Source organism: Poecilia mexicana, unplaced genomic scaffold (assembly GCF_051168715.1).
Source record: "Poecilia mexicana isolate PSO_F unplaced genomic scaffold, ASM5116871v1 scaffold_16, whole genome shotgun sequence".
Taxonomy (NCBI): domain Eukaryota; kingdom Metazoa; phylum Chordata; class Actinopteri; order Cyprinodontiformes; family Poeciliidae; genus Poecilia; species Poecilia mexicana.
The window spans coordinates 25514482-25531958 of NW_028263385.1; the positions used below are offsets into that span (position 1 = coordinate 25514482).

The 17477-nt window shown below is 44.8% G+C and overlaps 1 protein-coding gene across 2 annotated transcripts in view; it reads left to right on the forward strand.

The window, feature by feature from the left end:
- tshz1 (teashirt zinc finger homeobox 1) overlaps positions 1-17077 on the forward strand; it is a 48719-nt gene extending 31642 nt beyond the window's left edge. For both annotated transcript variants that reach the window (XM_088013562.1, XM_088013561.1), the window contains exon 3: positions 12154-17077. In XM_088013562.1, coding sequence (XP_087869688.1) covers positions 12154-15689 — 3536 coding nt within the window. In that variant the 3' untranslated portion in view covers positions 15690-17077. The remainder of the gene's footprint in view (positions 1-12153) is intronic.
- Positions 17078-17477: the final 400 nt, after the last annotated feature.

The following is a 17477-nucleotide window of genomic DNA, read 5'->3' on the forward strand; positions in this document are numbered from 1 at the left end:
TTATTTGTAAAAACAAAAAACATAAGCATTTAGAGTGCATCAAAAAGCAATCTTTGGATGAATAAAACCTGGACTTTTTTTGCAGCAAAGTATGTGGAGCTCATGGTTTTTCCCCAAAATGTTGCTAAACTCTTCTCTCGTGTTGTTGACATGAACCTAATGTAATGTCTCATGAGTTTAATGTATGCCAACACCAAAGATATGTACAACAAATTCTAAGGGTTAGGGTTGAGTAAAGCAAACTTTATCAAATAAAATCCCAACGCCTTTGTCCTGAATATGTGCCTCAACTCTTTTTTTTTTTTAGCCTGTCTGTTTACGGAGGTTTTATTTGCTTAACCTGTCAGCAGATCTGAGGGAGGGAACCGAACGCGTCCATATGAGCCACAGCAACTGTAAATACAACCTCCACTCTCTGCTCCCCATACCAGCCTAATTAGCGCCAGTTAGCATTTGTCATTGCAGTTAGGGGTGAAGATTAAGAACACCTCTCAATTAATCTGCAATCAGCCTGTTTGTTAATTAGCTAACCTGTTCTAAGTGGCCTTCGGGGCTCTCGTGTAATTAGCTAAGCTGCTGAGAAGCGGGCCCGTGTGTTGACTTTGACCTAAAACGTACACACGCACAAACAATGCACAAACGCACGCGCGCGCACACACACACACACACACACACACGCACGCACACACACACACACACACACACTTTTTTTTGTTCACATATATTAAATAAGACAAACACTTCACAAGGCATCTGCAGTCGCGTTCAAGTGGGACAAGAGTCGATGTAAATTACATGCAAACACAAACACGGCTTCTGCGTGTTCAGGAGAAGAAAAAAAAAACCGGTGCACACTCACACATATTTATTAGAAGTGCACTCAACTCCCATCCACGTATAAATATTTTCACATTGTCACGCCTGCGCTGATACGCTGATTATTTCCCTCCCTTCACTTGAGGTAAAACCGCATCCCTCAAAAGCATTCTTAGATAAAGCTAAAGGAGGAAAAACTATACAGTCCCCCCTTTTCCCTTTCCCTTCTCTTCCAACACCCTCTCCCCTTCTCGTGCACGCACACCCTTTTGAACATTTCATCCTTTTCAAGTGCAACAACATCCCAACCAAAAATGAACAGCTTCTTCGTTGCTGTGTCGAAGCGTTTTTTGTTTTTTTTCTCCCCTTGCTCACTTCAAAGCCATTTGTTTACTCTGCTGCCTCCTGACATTGTCTGTGGTAATTAAAGGAGCGCGCTGAAATTTATGGTTTAATTATACGGGCCTTGTTATGCAGAGAGGACCAGGATAAGGTGATATGCTCAATAAAAATAAATAAATTCCGTACGGGTTTATTGAACTTTTTTTTTATACGCAGAGGAGGCGTCCCTTTTCAGGTGCGTGTGTGTTCGTGTGTTGCATGGTCGTGCTCGCGCACCCTTATGTATGCAAATGCGTGTCCGTTTATTTATGTATTGCCCCGCAGGACAGCTGCAGCTCAGTGTGCAGCGCGTGAGAGTGAAATATGAAAAAATAAATAAATAAAGAGAGACAGATGAATTGCAATCGATTGGGCGCTGGTTCACTCTATTGATCCCTGAACATGTTAAAGCCTGCTGTACTCCATGAAGGCACTCTCAGTCAGAAAGCCCCTCCACCCATTAACACATGCTTACACTGTGCATACCGCGCCGCGCTGGACGCGGAGGCTGCAGCTCACATACGGGGGCTATAGGAGAGTGTGTGAGCGCGTTATTAGTGTGTGTGTGTGTGTTTGTGTGGGTTGTTGCGCGTGCTCGGTAATGGAGAGTGATCTTGGCTCTGGCCCACGAGCAGCTTCTCTGAACTGATCTTTGAGTTGGGTATAAATAGTGCTCACTCTATAAATAAAACAGCAGCACCTTTTAGTCACTCACACACACACACACACACTCTCTCTCTCTTTCTCTCTCTTTCTGACACACACATTCAGGTCAGGCCTTTGACTTAATGGCTCTCGCACCTGTCCGGACGCGATCATGTAGACAAATGCTCCCGTCTATACTCTGCCATTCATCCCCGCGTCATTTTTCTAAAGGTCACCGAATCGCGAGTCTTCGGACATATTGACGTGTTTACACGAGTGCGTGACCCGGACCGACCTTGTTCTGGTTGAGCAACAGATGTCTGACACAAGATTTCAAAATGTGCTTTCTGCCAGACGTGTCGCATCCTAATCAAACTTCTGTGTCTTACTGATGGACCCATTCAGTGAATTAGAACATTATTGAAAAGTCCATTATTTCAGGAACTTTATCTCTAGTTGAAAACACATTATATTGATGAACTACACATAGTCTGGTGTGTGTAGTTGATGGATTTTCTGCTTAAAGTATTGCAAACATGACATTTAAAATTAGAATGTGACATTAGACCAATAAAAAAAATTCTGTTTAATTCCAGCTGAAGGGTTATTTTCCAAAAGGCACTTCTCATCTGACAAATGAGCCTCATCAGAAAGTACATCCTAATTTATTCAGTATGACTGGAGTACAACAATGTGAACCTGAAGCTTAGATTTTTCGAATTTTGTACGAATGAAAACCTCAAAAGTGTGGCTGCATTTGTGTTTGGCAACTTTATTCCAAAACCCCAAAATGAAATCATGTGTCATCATATCCAGCTGTTCTGTGTGAGCCTCGGCGGTGCATTGGAGGCAAACAGCAAACAGGTTGGCAGTTTAGAGAAGTTTAGGCGTCTTATAGATACTTAAACTTCGACAAGATGCTTTGAACATTATGTAAAATAATGCTCAAGCCATTATTCTACTTCGAATAGCATATGGCTCAATTTTCAAACCTGCCAAGACACGGTAGTCCACCTAAAGTGACAGGAAGACTAAAATCTGATGAGGCAACAGTAACTCAAGAGGTAGATGTTTGTCGTCTGTCTGTCTCAGTTGTGTCACTGGGCAAGACGCCTAGCCTGGTTGTCAGAGGGTCAGGTGGTTTTGATTGTATGGCAGTCTGTTAGTCTTGTCCAGAAAATCTATGCGTGAATGGGTGTATGACTGATCCTCTGGATTGGATAAACCACTATTCAAGCATAGGCCGTGTACCGATACCATGAACGCCACCATGAAACAAGGTGGTGGCAGAATCATGCTGAGCTAAATACAAGACATTCCTGGAAGGACGCTTGTTAGAAAACCTGCCTGAGCTTTTTGTGAAACATTATTTAGATGTGTAAAGCTGAAATAATGGCAAAAAGGGTTCTTGTCCAAAGTGTCGACTCGATAGGGCTGAATGCAAATGTATGCCACACTTTTCAGATTGAATGTGTCCTTTTTCTCCCTCTTCACATTTATGCTTCTTGTTGATCTACCATATAGTATCCCAACAAAATGCACTGAGGTTTGTGTGAATATTGCTAAAAAAGAGTTTTAACCTGAAACCTTTCTGGGACATTTGTGAAGTTTAAGCAATGCCAACTTCTACCCTTGACGTTGAGTTGAATTTGCCGCTCCAGATTTGGAGCAACCTTCTAGAGGCTGCAGCCACCGCCTCGTCACCCTACCTGCTCGCGAGGCGAAAACACACAGTCTGCTGTCGGAAGCATCCGCAGCATGATTTTCCATAATGCCACAGGCCAAGTGTAACTCAACATGACTTGAAGCGTTTGCATAGAGCCACCAGTGCGAACGATTACCAGGAAAGCCGGCGGTTAGCTCGCGGAATATCTGCCAATAAAATAGCATTTCCACACTAATCCTGTTTGCACAGCACTTATTCACTTTCACACCACTCTTTGCATCAGTCTATAATAGCAGCTGTGTGTCTGAGGAGCAACGTGTCCCATCCGCCGCCGTCTGCCCCAGCTCAAACTCGAGCTAGGGGTGTTTTTTTTTTTTTGTGAAACGGCGGGGAGGGGCGGGGAGATAAATTGGTACAGCGAGCTGGAATGCTGCAGTAGTTATTTAAGGCCCTGTAGGTGCTGCCTAGGCCATATGCTCCCATTATTCCGCTTGGGAGGGGCCCATGTGGGCGTATGAGTGAGGCTGAACAGAGGAGGGGAGGGGGGGGCTAGTGAAAAGGAGGAAGGTAGCTGAGGAATTATTTTAAGGAGAGCTCTCCTATCAAGCACACAAGGAATTTTAGGCAGGGAGAAGCCTTCGGATGAGATTGAGAACGAATTAGCTGGGAAAGTAAACGATCACCTTCGATCGCTCACCGTCATCTTTACATAATCCATCCCGTCCAAATCGGACACAGAGTGTAAGTTGTGAACTTTTGCGGGTTTTTTAGCAGCTAAACATAATGAGGTCTGGATGGAATCCTTCCTTATGAACTTTGTTGGTACTTGTTGATATCCTATGAACTTTTGTTTTCTTTTTTCTTTTTTAAAAAGTGGTAGGGATGCACTCATCCATTTTTTTTCACTGCCGGTATTGATACAGATATCTGAGGTTTTGTATCGGCTGATACCGATCCGATACAGAAAAACATACAGGTAACTGTACCGAAATACACATTTATTTATTTAACTCTGCAGCAGTACAACACACTTAAATATACCAATAACTTCACAAGCTTGGTCTAACATGTAAAAACAACTTCTATTTGTTCAGTCAGTGCAATGTCAGTAAAATAAACAATAAAGATACTGAAACTGACATAAACAATAAGTTTAGTGCTTTGGTCAAACATGTAAACAATAAACTGCAAGAAACTTTTCAAACAGTTCAGAAAGTCTGATTAGGATTTCTAAATATGATGCAAAATAAACAATAAATTATGACGTCACTCACAGCACAAAGTATAGAATTAGACTGTATAGATGTGCCCCTTTGGGCACATTGTCATCAATACCCAATATCCACAATTTTTGTCAATATCAGGATCGGTACAGACATTACAATCGGATCAATGCATCTCCATTTGCATTCTGACTGGGATGAAACTCCTGCTCTCCTTCAGTTCTGGATCGTCAGACTAAACAGCTTCTCTGCTGCAGATAGCTCAATATTTATCCGTTCGGGAAAACAAGGCCCACACGCAGATTTTTTGCAGTTTGATTCATATCTCTTTCTCTCTCCCTCTCTCACACTCTCTCTCTCGCCTTATTTCTTTCTCTTCCTCCTATCTGCTCTGTCTCTTGTCAGGATGGGGCCCGCGTTCCTGATCAGGGGCATTGCTCTCATGTTAGCCGCTTCACGGGAAGCACATCCCAGCATTCCCTCTGACACGCCGGCAGCGGCATTACCATAATTGGCTTTTCTACATGACGGGACAGAGGAAATAATAATGTCATTTTATTTACAGCCCTCTTGTCCCGGCCCGAGAGCTATCAGCCCGCCCCGCGCCCCCCCTCTTCCTCCCTCAGCCCCCCTCTCTGCTCTGCACCATGCGCTGACATACACCCTCCTCCTTCTCTTCCTCCTCCTCCTCCCGCCTCCGTCTCATCTCGCCCCGTGCCTGCGACGGGCGCGGGCCGCGTTCTGCCACGGCGTGTAGGTCAAGCGATGGCTTTTTGATCAGCTCCTGTCTGAAGCCATCAGGGCTGAGAGGCACGTAATGGAGAGCGGGGTGACAAACAGAATCTGGGGAAGGAATAAGACTGCCAGTTTCCTATTAGGGGCCCGGCCTAAACGGCCCCGGCCCTCCCCAACCTGTACCCACCACCTACCCCACTATCCCCTGCCACGGACCCACTCCTGCACTGCCTAAATCACATGAGTGAAGGGGTGCGTGATTGGACATTAGTGCCGCAAATGACTGCAGTGATTGCCCCCTCTTCCCGAACCCACATCAAATAAATAAAGAAATGTGTGTAAATAAATAGAAGGAGGGGGGTGGGGGGAACGTCGGGGAAACGGGGCCCCGGCAGTGGAGGAGTGGGGGGAAGCCGAATCGTTTCATCCCCTATCTCTCCCTCCCTCTCCCGTCTCATCGCCTTTCTGCCTTTCTTATCTGGTTTGTTTGGCTTTGACAGCGGCCAAATGGTGAAGCTCCTCGGGCCTGACAGAGAGTTATATTGATTTAACAACCAGCAGACTCTCAGCAAAGAAAAGGGAGAAGGCAACAGAGAAAAAAATAAAGCCAAGGAGGATGGGGAGAATAGCAAAGTTTTGAAAAGGAGTGATATGTTTCTTGCCAAGAGGCTGACGTGTCTGCTGGTTCTGTTTCATTCGGAGTGTTTACAAAAATCAAGACATCCGATGAGTTACGGCGCGCGCGAGTAGGAGTGTTGCAGACATGACCCGAACTGGATCGTGTTCCAGTGCGAGGTTCAGTGTCGGTTGGGATTCTAGGCCGTTCAGCGTCGTCAAAAACAAACCGGCGAAGACGTTGGTGCTCATTGAACCTTTCCATGTTTCGTCTCACAACCACAAACCTGCATGTTGATAAAGTTGCCTGTTATTGCAGAGTAGAAGAAAAGAGTTGTTTTTTTTTCAGACTTTTCAGCCATTAAAAATCTGATGGTTAAATTCCAATATGGAAAAAGAATGTTTCTTTGCCTACATGCTCATCCGCTGTCGTTTTTGGTGGGAAAACTATCATCCTGCCAACGGGGCAACATGGTGGTGGCAGCATCTCGGATTGGGATGCTTTTCTTCTGCAGAGACAGGGAACCTGGTCAGAGTTGCTAGGAAGACGAACGAAGGTAAAGACAAGGCAGTTCTGGGGGAAAAAAAGCTGTAAAGCAGAAGACTTGAGACTGGGGTGGAGGTTCCCCTTCTAGTAAAACAACAAACCGAAAGATTCAGCCAAAGCTACAGTGGAATGGAGCATGATTGTATCCAGCTGAGAACGTGTGGCAATGCTGCAAATGTCTGAATAGCAATAAGAAGCTTGTTTCTATTTGTAAAAACAACATTGCACTTTACAATTATACACCTCCACTGAAGTAGTCCTTCTGGAACACTTTCATTTATATAATAATAAGGACAGGGTGCAAACACATACATGGATTCTTTTAAAAGTTCTTATCCAAGGTAATGGGCATATCTGTGTTATTCTATGTAGCCGGAGACATAGAAACCTTTGCAAGTGCAAGTCAGTGTTATTGTGCGGTAGGCTATTTTAAGACATCTCTATAGCATATTCAGCATATGACATTTTTCAAAAAGCTTTGTGTTTTATTCAGATTTTATGTAATAGACCAACACAAAGTAGAGCGTAATTGTGAAGTGGAAGGAAGATGTATGTTTGCAACATCCGTTTTCAGTTTTTTTTTTTCCCCCACCCACAGATTCTCAACTGGTATTTGACTGGGTCACAGTAACACAGGAGTTTTCTCTGCTATGAACCGTTCCTTTGCAGCTCCGGCTGGATGTTTAGGGTTGTTCTGTCTGCTAGAATTGCCTTCTATTTACCTGCTTCAATCTGCCCATCAACTCTGATCAGCTTCACTGTCCCTGCTGAAGAAAAGTGTCGTCACAGCACCATGCAGCCTCCACCATGTTGTTAAAGCTCCCACACACTTCATCCGAAGTGTCGGAATGGAAAATTCATCAATTTTCAAGAGATGAAAATTGTCACTTTATTCGACATCAGGCCTGAGTCAAAGTATTTCCACAGACCTATGTGCTAAGTGTTGTGTGATTGGTCAGAAGTTTGCTATTGTGTGTGGTTTTTTCTAGAAATGCGCACGGTCAGCAAAGTTTATATTTCTCTTGAACTAGTCAACTTCCACTATCCGGTTTTTGTATCCAGACCAGACATGAGTAATCTTGATGAATGTTTGTTTGACACAGTGAGCCATTTGTGCGATTTCTCTTTTTCACTAAATAACTACTATAATATTAAGAACGTCAAATGGCTAAAAAACCCAGGATTGAAATTTCATCATCGTTGTGCTCAGAGAAGGTTGTCTGAACAGAGGACATAGGGAGAGAATGGAAAATCTGGTGGGTTGGTGGCGTGACTTATACTGAAGCAAGGTGGAGGGCAGGGTGTCTCCTAGGTGGTCTGTGCCATTGTATGAAAGCTGTGTGCAAAAACAAACATGCCAAAACCACATTACCCTTCATCCACTGCTCATCTCTGAATGAAGTACATAGGAACGTTTAGTCTGTTTAGGGTAATGACCTTTGTTTTGGATGTAGACCGCAGGTCTCCAACATTGGTCCTCGAGATCTACTGTTCTGCAGGGTTTAGACGCAGCTGAATCAAACGATTGAATTACCTTGTCAGCATACCAGCAAGTTTGGCAAAGACTTTCTAACAAGCTATTAACTGATTCAGCTGTGTTGGAGCAGGGTTGCATCTAAAATCTGCAGTGCAGCAGATCTTGAGGACCAGGGTTGGAGGCCCCTGAGGTAGACGTCTTTTCCCGTGACGTGAAAAAACACCAAGGGCTGTGAGCACCTGTGCAAGCAACTCGGCTACAAAATAATTTTGTGTCTTATTGTGTTCCTCTTTGTCAATACAGCATTAGTAGTAGATCAGTGAGAGAGGGGTGGTAACATGTTTATGTATTTTCTGGGAGTGTGATGGTTCTGATCTGGCTTGGCTGGTGGCGGCCTTGATCGCTGCCGCTTCTGACAGCGATTACGCCGTGCCGTCCTGGCCGCACTGCCGCCTGTCTACTTGACGGCGGCGTGTCCCCGAGCAAAAGTGACAGGCGCTTTGGCGCTTGTGCAGATGGCCCTGCTCACAGGCATCACCCACTCTGCAAACCAAACCACCAGGGACGGCCCCTGCCAGCCCCGTGCCCCTTCCTTGAGCCCCGTCCTCGTCGCTGCCGATGCTCGCTGTGCCTATGTGCGCCCAGAACCAGACAAGAGGGCATGGGAGGTGGAGGAAGTGAGAAGCCTAATCTGCTCGCCAGTCAGAAGCATGCATCTTCCAAGTTGCAGTGATTGAGCTGATGTGCAGCTTTTGATATTCTCTCTTCATCACGTGCCGTGTTTCATCGTCCCGTCCGAACAGATGCAGATGAAGCGATCAGGCTCACGCTAACCACATTTCATCACTAATATCGCTCGCTGGTGGCGTGCAAAGCCGCCCACTTTGCTGCCTGTGATTCTTACAGATGTCGGTTGCTGCCAGTCTTTTGTCTGCATGCTTTTGATATCTCCTCTCTTTGTTGTTTCCATGACAACATGGCAGGACAGGAATTGATTGACAGGGATCGTCAAAGGGTTCCCTGGCGACCTGCTCATCGCTGCAAGCCCCTCCCTGGCGCATTCTGGGTTTTTTTGTCACTCACCCAGGGATATTTCTGATCCGCCGCCTCTCAACCTGCTCTCTGTGTGTGTTAAACACTGCCAAATATTGGGGTTTAGCTTCTCTTTTTTTTAATTATTTCTTTTTGGCTACAGCAGACATGAGTTGCTCACGTAGGTAATTCCTATCGCATGTTTGCACTGTGCCGCAGAGCTGGTGAAGAGCGGACAGCCATTCTCCAGGATGCGTTTGTGTTTTGTGTTTTTTTCTTTGTTTTTTTTTTGTTTTAAATGGCTGATGCGTATTGATAGCCCGCTTCTCTGGCAACATGTTATGGGAGAGGAGAGGTGCTGGAACAGAAGACGCTCTGCAGATGTGTTGTAGGGAGAACAGCACATAATGCTAATCTGCTGTGTTAGGGATTTTCAGGAGTTTTAGAAACTGTCTCGGTCTCAGTCTGTCAGTTGGATTGAAGCGCAGCCAGGTTCTCCTGTAGTGCTCTCATTTCACAGAAATCTTGTCAGGCGTTAGGGGAGTATGTTGCTCATTTGGGGGAGGGATGTATCAGTGGGTACCCGGCGAACTCAGACTTATAGGCAACATTATGGCTGGTGGCTGCTGGGTTCGCGCTCTACAAGCAAACGTATGAAGTGTAAAAAGTGCATACACAGATATGCACGGGAAGGTAAACGTGCGGACAAACTCCCATTTACAAAGGCGTGCACGCGCGCACACATACACACACACACACACACACACATGCGCATCATCATCATCATGCAGTCACAGTTGATGGTGCAGCTGCTCACCTTCCCCCACCCCTTCCTCCACCCATCTCCTCTCAGGCAGCAGTAAATGGTGCCAGTGTATATATATCAGGTATTATGTCCACTTAGATTATGATGTGACAGGTTAGCGTGCCGTTTGAAGTTGACAGCACATCTGTTTCATCAGGAGAGACTGATACTGGCATCTAGGACGCACATCTCACCATGCAGGAAGGAGATAAAGGAAGAAGCTAGGGGGCTGTCTTTCCTGTCTCCCTGCTTCACTCACTTACTCCTCTCCCTATGTTTTTTTTTCTCCCTTCTACAGCCCTTCCCTCCACCACCTTCTCCTGCTTACTTTTCCTTTCTTCCCCACATCTTTTCATTCACTTATCCCTTCCTTACTCGCTCGCTTTCTTGCTCTGTAGCTTACAGATGCTTAGCTAACTACCACAAGCATGTGGATGCACACGTCTTTTCCAGGGATGGGTTTTGTGGCCGATTTCCGGTTACGGAATTTACATTTTGAGCTATCTTTTAACATCTACGGTTTGCCTGATTAGCATTCACGACTCTTAGTCAGAGATGTGTATCCTACCTTAACTCAGATGTAGGAGACTCATTCGACTCTTAAGACATTTTGAAGACTTAAAAGGATAAAACAGGACAAGTTTGTTGTTTTGCTCTTAGCCTTCTTGTCATCTGCTGAGTAAGATGTCAGAACGTTCATTCTTACTTTTTTGTGCTTCGTCTCACTTCATTTTTAAACTCCTCGCTCGTTCTAAAAATAACTAGTTTTGAGTCTCTTTCCCATAGTAACAGCTTCCACCCAGAGGAAGGTTGTTCATTCACTTTACAACCGCAAAGCTTGACGACATGCAGGTATTCTGCATTCAGGATTAGCTTTAGAGACCAAGATTGTGTGTGCAAACAAGGAGTTTGACTTCAGTGTTCAAGCTTAGATTTACAAATCCAAACTTGTTTTCCGTCACCAGTTTTTTTTGTAAAACGTTAACCTGCGGATACAGATTTTAGCTAATTCCAGGTCTGGTTGTGGTAAAGGGTAGGCTAACCATTTGTGTGTCAGAGAAAATTCGCAATGAAATTACAAAACGAAACATTCTCTATCACTAAATTGCATAATATATTGGGGAGCTAGCATAATTAGCTGTATTCCTTCATGAATTTAGAGCCTTTAACTGTCACCCTCAAAACACTTGCATGTAAGTCAACAAGACACTGGACAGCGGTTAAGGGGTGTTTAACCAAAGGGCTGCAAGCATGTTACAGGACAGTAACATGTTAGTTGAAAGCTGAAAACTCAAAATAATAAAACAGAACAACTTTGGTGCAATGCATGTAGCCATTATGTTATCTAGTGATGTCTCAACCCCTGTTTAAATCAAGATGAATTGTGAATGAGTGTATGAATTAGAAATAGCTGTCTTTCAAATGGTTTCATACACATTTAACTTCTACTGTTTTCGGTAAAAAGTAAAAGTGCGAGTCTCCACACCAGAGACTGTGCATCCTGTCTCTGGACAGTGTAGTGCATTTATAGGTCAGTAAAAACAACGAGCTTCGGGTCAGGGCAGATAAAGTGGAACATTTTCTAACTCATTTCTTCATACATCTATGAAAATCAACTCAAAATTTGTGAATTACAAAAAGCTAGACTATCTCCAAAGTAGAATTTTACTTATTTCAGGTACCAGTTTCTGATGGAACTTAAGTGTGTGAAGACGTGGACTTTATGAAGCCTGATGAATAAAATGAAGTAAAAACATTGGAGAAGAGAGAAAGAGAGGGGGGAAGAGGAGTTGAGCATGCGAGCATGCAGCTGGGCTAACAAGGCCAAACAGCCAGTGATTTCCTGGGGAACATGAGACACGTGTGGAAGAATAGATAGCCGAGAAGGAAAAGGACAACTGTCAGAAGCTCAGCGATTTATTTTTCCCTTGGAGGCTTTTTTCACCACTGCCTCTCAGAGCCACATGTGTGTAAAATACACACAAGCTCATGCATGCATACAGTCTCACACACACACACACACACACACACACACACACACACACACACACACACACACACACACAGACACTCTGGAAGAGAATAAAAGCCTGCATTTCCATCATTGACTATTCATTCCTTATTTTGTCAGTGGTCCTGTTAGTGTGGCGTTAATTTTTAATTTCACCGAGCTGACCTCTTTTTTTCCCCTCTCTCTTTTCTGCATTACAGCATACATGCCCGAGGATGAGCTTAAGGCAACCAGTCATGACGAGGAAGAGCACCTGCAGGATGATGGCCTCTCTTTAGACGGACAGGACACGGAGTTCCTGTGCAATGACGAAGAGGAGGATGCGGATGGAGGCCAGCCACCTAGCTACAGAGACTCTCCACTTAGCAATGGTACTAACCCGGATGCCGGATACGGGTCTCCACTCAGTGACGCTAGCGACAGACTTGCAGATATTAAGAGCACCTCTTCCAGGGATGGTCAGGAGAGGGAAGGCTCTGCTCCACCCTACCGTCCCAACAACGGCCTGTCTTTCCAGGACAGCCTGGCACAGATGAAAGCCGTCTATGCAAACCTCATCTCAGATGCCTCTTGGTCTAGCATCACAATGGACATCATGAAATCAAAGCCTGCTGCAGCCGGCAGTGTCAACACTGCCCACACGACTCCAGAGCCTGTCTCTGCTGTCTCTGTCTCACCGACTACAACCACAAACAAGAGCAGTGTGGTGAACATGGCCAACAGTCACCACAACGGTAGAAGCTCCACAAACACTGTCAACCACACAGGCAACGCGAGTGCCAACACCAATGGTACGACAACTAGCTCCGCAAGCAGCCACAGCGCGACAAGCAGCAGTGGAAGCAGTGCCGGTGGAGCCAGCAACGGAAGTGGTGTAGCCTATGACTGGCACCAGGCAGCGCTCGCCAAAACTCTTCAGCAGACCCCATACCACCTTTTACCTGAGCCTAGCCTCTTCAGCACAGTGCAGCTCTACCGGCAGAACAACAAGCTCTACGGCTCTGTTTTCACTGGTGCAAGCAAGTTTCGCTGCAAAGACTGCAGCGCCGCTTATGACACACTAGTGGGATTGACAGTTCACATGAATGAGACGGGCCACTATCGCGATGACAACAAGGACAAAGAGGAGGACCAGGGCAAGCGCTGGTCCAAACCACGTAAGCGATCCTTGATGGAAATGGAGGGGAAGGAGGATGCTCAGAAAGTACTGAAGTGTATGTACTGCGGCCACTCGTTTGAGTCCCTACAAGATCTCAGCGTACACATGATCAAGACCAAGCATTACCAGAAAGTGCCTCTCAAAGAACCCGTGCCAGCCCTGGCTACTAAGCTGGTGCCAACTTCAGCTAAAAAACGTGCTATTCAAGATGTTATAGTCTCTCCATGCTCCCCAGACTCCATCCATGCTGGTAGTGGTGGCGGTGGCTCTGTGTCTCTTGGGGATATGGGCAAAGATTCGAAAGCTACCGCTAACCCCTATGTGACGCCGAACAACCGCTATGGCTACCAAAATGGTGCCAGCTACACGTGGCAGTTTGAGGCTCGCAAAGCGCAGATCCTTAAATGCATGGAGTGCGGGAGTTCACATGACACACTGCAACAGCTGACTGCCCACATGATGGTTACAGGTCACTTTTTGAAGGTTACAAACTCTGCATCTAAGAAGGGCAAACAGTTGGTCTTTGATCCAGTGGTGGAAGAGAAGATTCAGTCAATCCCACTACCACCAACCACCACCAGACTCCCTGTTCCCAGTACTGTAAAATCCCAACCAGTATCCCCTGCCCTCTCCTCTGGCTCCGAGGATAAAAGGGAGGTGTTAGAGGATGAAAAACTTGAAGGATGTGAGCCTATTGAGAAAAAAATCAAGGAGGAGAAAGATGACGCAAGTGAGAAATCAGAAACTGATACTACATCTTATAAATACCTTAGAGAAGAAGATCTGGAGGAAACGCCTAAAGAGGGTTTAGATATACTAAAGTCTCTCGAAAACACTGTATCCAGTGCCATCAGCAAGGCCCAGACGGGCACTCCCACCTGGGGTGGCTATCCTAGCATTCATGCTGCCTACCAGCTGCAAGGTGCAATTAAAAGTTCAGCTACTGTTCTTCCCCCAACCGTCCAGAGCGTTCAGATGCAGCCAATGTTTAATAGTGGGCTACGAAGTCTTGTGAGTGACTCCAACTCCGTCATCCACTCCCCTCGTAGCCCTTCCTCCCCGACTCTCCTCAGGAGCAACGTCACTGCCATGGAGGAGCTTGTTGAGAAAGTGACAGGAAAAACTGCCACAGTGAAGAAAGAAAAAGAGGAAAAGCTGGTCAGTCTAGAGCGTTGTAGGCCACCGTCATTAGTGAAATCGCCCTCTCCTGCACTGAGAGAGCAGAGAGAGCAATTACCGTCCCCAAACGACCTTTCTGTAGGTAAACTGTCCGGCCTGAGAAGTATCAGCCCAGGTAGTATAGACTCTGAGCTTATTTGTAAGAAGGAGCCCAAAGAGAGTCTGTTGGACGGCCACAGCAACACTTCAAAAAATGGCTCAGAGGCATCCCAGTCTCCAGTAACAAATGGGAACAGTCTTGGCATCATCACGGACCACTCACCTGAAAGTCCCTTTATCAACCCTCTGAGTGCACTCCAGTCAATCATGAACACGCACCTGGGAAAGGCTTCTAAACCTATGAGTCCAGCAGCAGATCCGTTGTCCATGCTTTACAAAATCAGTAACAGCATGATGGACAAACCAGCTTTTACCCCAACTCCTCAAAGCAAGGCGACTGAGCCCGTTAACCACTTTCAGCTGTATGAAAGTAACGACCAGCCCATAGACCTGAGCAAAAATAAGGCCACCACTAATAGCAGTACCAATACCAACAGCAACAGCGTGTTGTTGACCAACAATAGCGTAAACGGCAACAAGCCTCTTATCTCCCTCCCTGAATCTGTCTCCTCTCCTCTGAGAGAGAATGCTCTAATGGACATTTCGGATATGGTGAAGAACCTCACAGGACGACTGACGCCCAAATCGTCAACTCCCTCCTCCATCTCAGAGAAGTCTGATGCCGATGGCAGTGCATTCGAGGATGCCCTGGAGGACCTCTCACCGGTACAGAAGAGGAAAGGGAGGCAGTCCAATTGGAATCCTCAGCATCTTCTCATCTTGCAAGCACAGTTCGCCTCTAGCCTGAGGGAGACCCCAGAGGGCCGTTACGCAATGACCGACCTGGGCCCTCAGGAAAGGGTCCACATCTGCAAATTCACAGGGCTCTCGATGACCACCATATCTCACTGGCTGGCAAACGTGAAGTATCAGCTGAGACGGACTGGGGGCACCAAGTTTCTCAAGAACATGGACTCATGCCAGCCCGTGTTCCTCTGTGGTGACTGTGCCTCTCAGTTCAGGACTCCCTCCTCCTACATCAGCCACCTGGAATCTCACCTGGGCTTTAGCCTGAAGGACCTGTCCAAACTGTCAGCGGAGCACCTACGGGAGCAGCAGGCTGCCTCAAAGGTGATCACAGACAAAATGACATTCGGCAGCCCACTGTCAGCCTTGACCACACCGGAGGACGACACGGGCTCTGTGTACCAGTGCAGACTTTGCAATCGGACATTCGTCAGCAAACACGCAGTCAAACTGCACCTCAGCAAGACCCATGGCAAGTCTCCAGAGGACCACCTGGTGTTTGTCACTGCTCTGGAGAAACTGGAGAAGCTCGACAAAATGGAAAAAGTTTAATCAAGCAAATCCGTGAGCTGCTGAGGGAAAAGACTGACAGCTGTGGAACTGACTAGAATTTCATTGCACTAAAATGACATTGTTCACAGTTACTGCACTGGGCCGAACTGAGCCGCCAGAAGAAAAAAAAAAATAAAAAAAAACGAAAAAAAAAAATCAGTCTTACTATTTTTAGTTGACGACTGCCTGACTGGACCATTTCTTTCAATGTTGTTTTATTTGTTTTGTTTTGTTTTGCCAAGCTTTTTTACACTTATTTTGTAAAATATTTATATGCTATTTGTCTGACCTGTGCATGTATTTTAGTGAAACAAGGTTAAACATGAGATTTGAATCTGTTCATGGCAAAAATATAACTACTGCTTCGATGGCGAAAGTGGCATAAAATTGGTGGAAGTCAGGACTATGTAAAACTTGATATCAAGAAGAGGAACAATTAAATGTGTACGCCAAAAGAATGAAAGGATGATGTACCCTGAAAGACTGAAGTACAGTAGCACCTTAGACAATTCAATTTGTGAAGAGGACATGTTTTCAAATATCTCGCATTTCTTAAAATTTGATTTGGAAAGATCCGAGGATTATCATTCCCACCTTCCCAACTCCTCTCCCTTGTTATTATTATTCTTTTTCTTCTCCACTTTTTTTTTAATATTGAATAGCCTGCTCATAAATCTGTTGGTGTATTTAAAGAAAAAAAAAAAAGATAATTTGGAAAATTAAAATGCTGCTTCTTGGTTACAAGTCAATCGGTGAAAGTGAACAGCCATCGGTATGCAAGTTTGCTCTTGAAAAAAAAAGAAACTTTCCTTGCTGTGAAGCATCACTTTATAGCAATTTTCCAGTTGTATGGTTTGTTACGAGTTTCTCTTTCTAAATTGTGTCGCTTTCTTCAGCTGTAAAGAGAACAGTCCGTTACATGTAAATGACCACCAGTGAAATGTCAGTGCTCCATGAGACATATCTTATACCATTTAAAAAGGCTCCACTTTCTTTGTATCTTAAGGTGTGTGCATTCTCTAACTTTTATATTGTCATTTTATATAGAAAAATGATTAAAAAAATAGCATAAAAACAGATGGTGTACATAAATATATGCTGTAGAGCTACAAAATGTCATTTTTTAAAGAAAAATACAAATTAAGCTACTTTGGCTCGGTTTACAGAAATGATTTTAATTATACTTGCATCCAATTTGATGCATGAAATGGTGTGGAAAAATAAATAAGCGATGCACAATGACTATACATTTCAATGTTTTATTGACAATATTGTAAAAAAGAAAAAGGAAAAAAAAAAAAAAGAAAACAAACTTTTTAGCACCGGTTAGTTTGTTTCCTTTTCTTTCTCAATTGTAAAATAAACCCCAAAGCAGTTGTTAACAGTCAGATATTTGTGGTTGTGTGTTCTTTTGGTAGCGGTGTTGAAATACATCTCAGCTTTGTAGATATTTGCTCTCGGGCAAATTAAAGCATTCACATCCATGTCAAATGCTAACCCAGTGTAACCGGATTTCTTTTCATGGTTATTCTAAACACGGGCATTGCAGAGGTGCCGTTTAAAATGGACCCCCTCCCGTTTTCTGCCACTTTTAACTTTTAGCCAGATTTTTTTTTCTTTTCTTTTTTTTTGGCAAGAATAAAAATAAATAAATAAAGAAGAGAGGGAAGTCGTTAGTGTCATACTTCTAACTGATGACGGAGCTGCATCATACCGCCAATGATTATGATGATAAAAGTGACGAGGATGATAAGCCTGTAAGGGGGCCTATTGTACTCCCTGAAACCC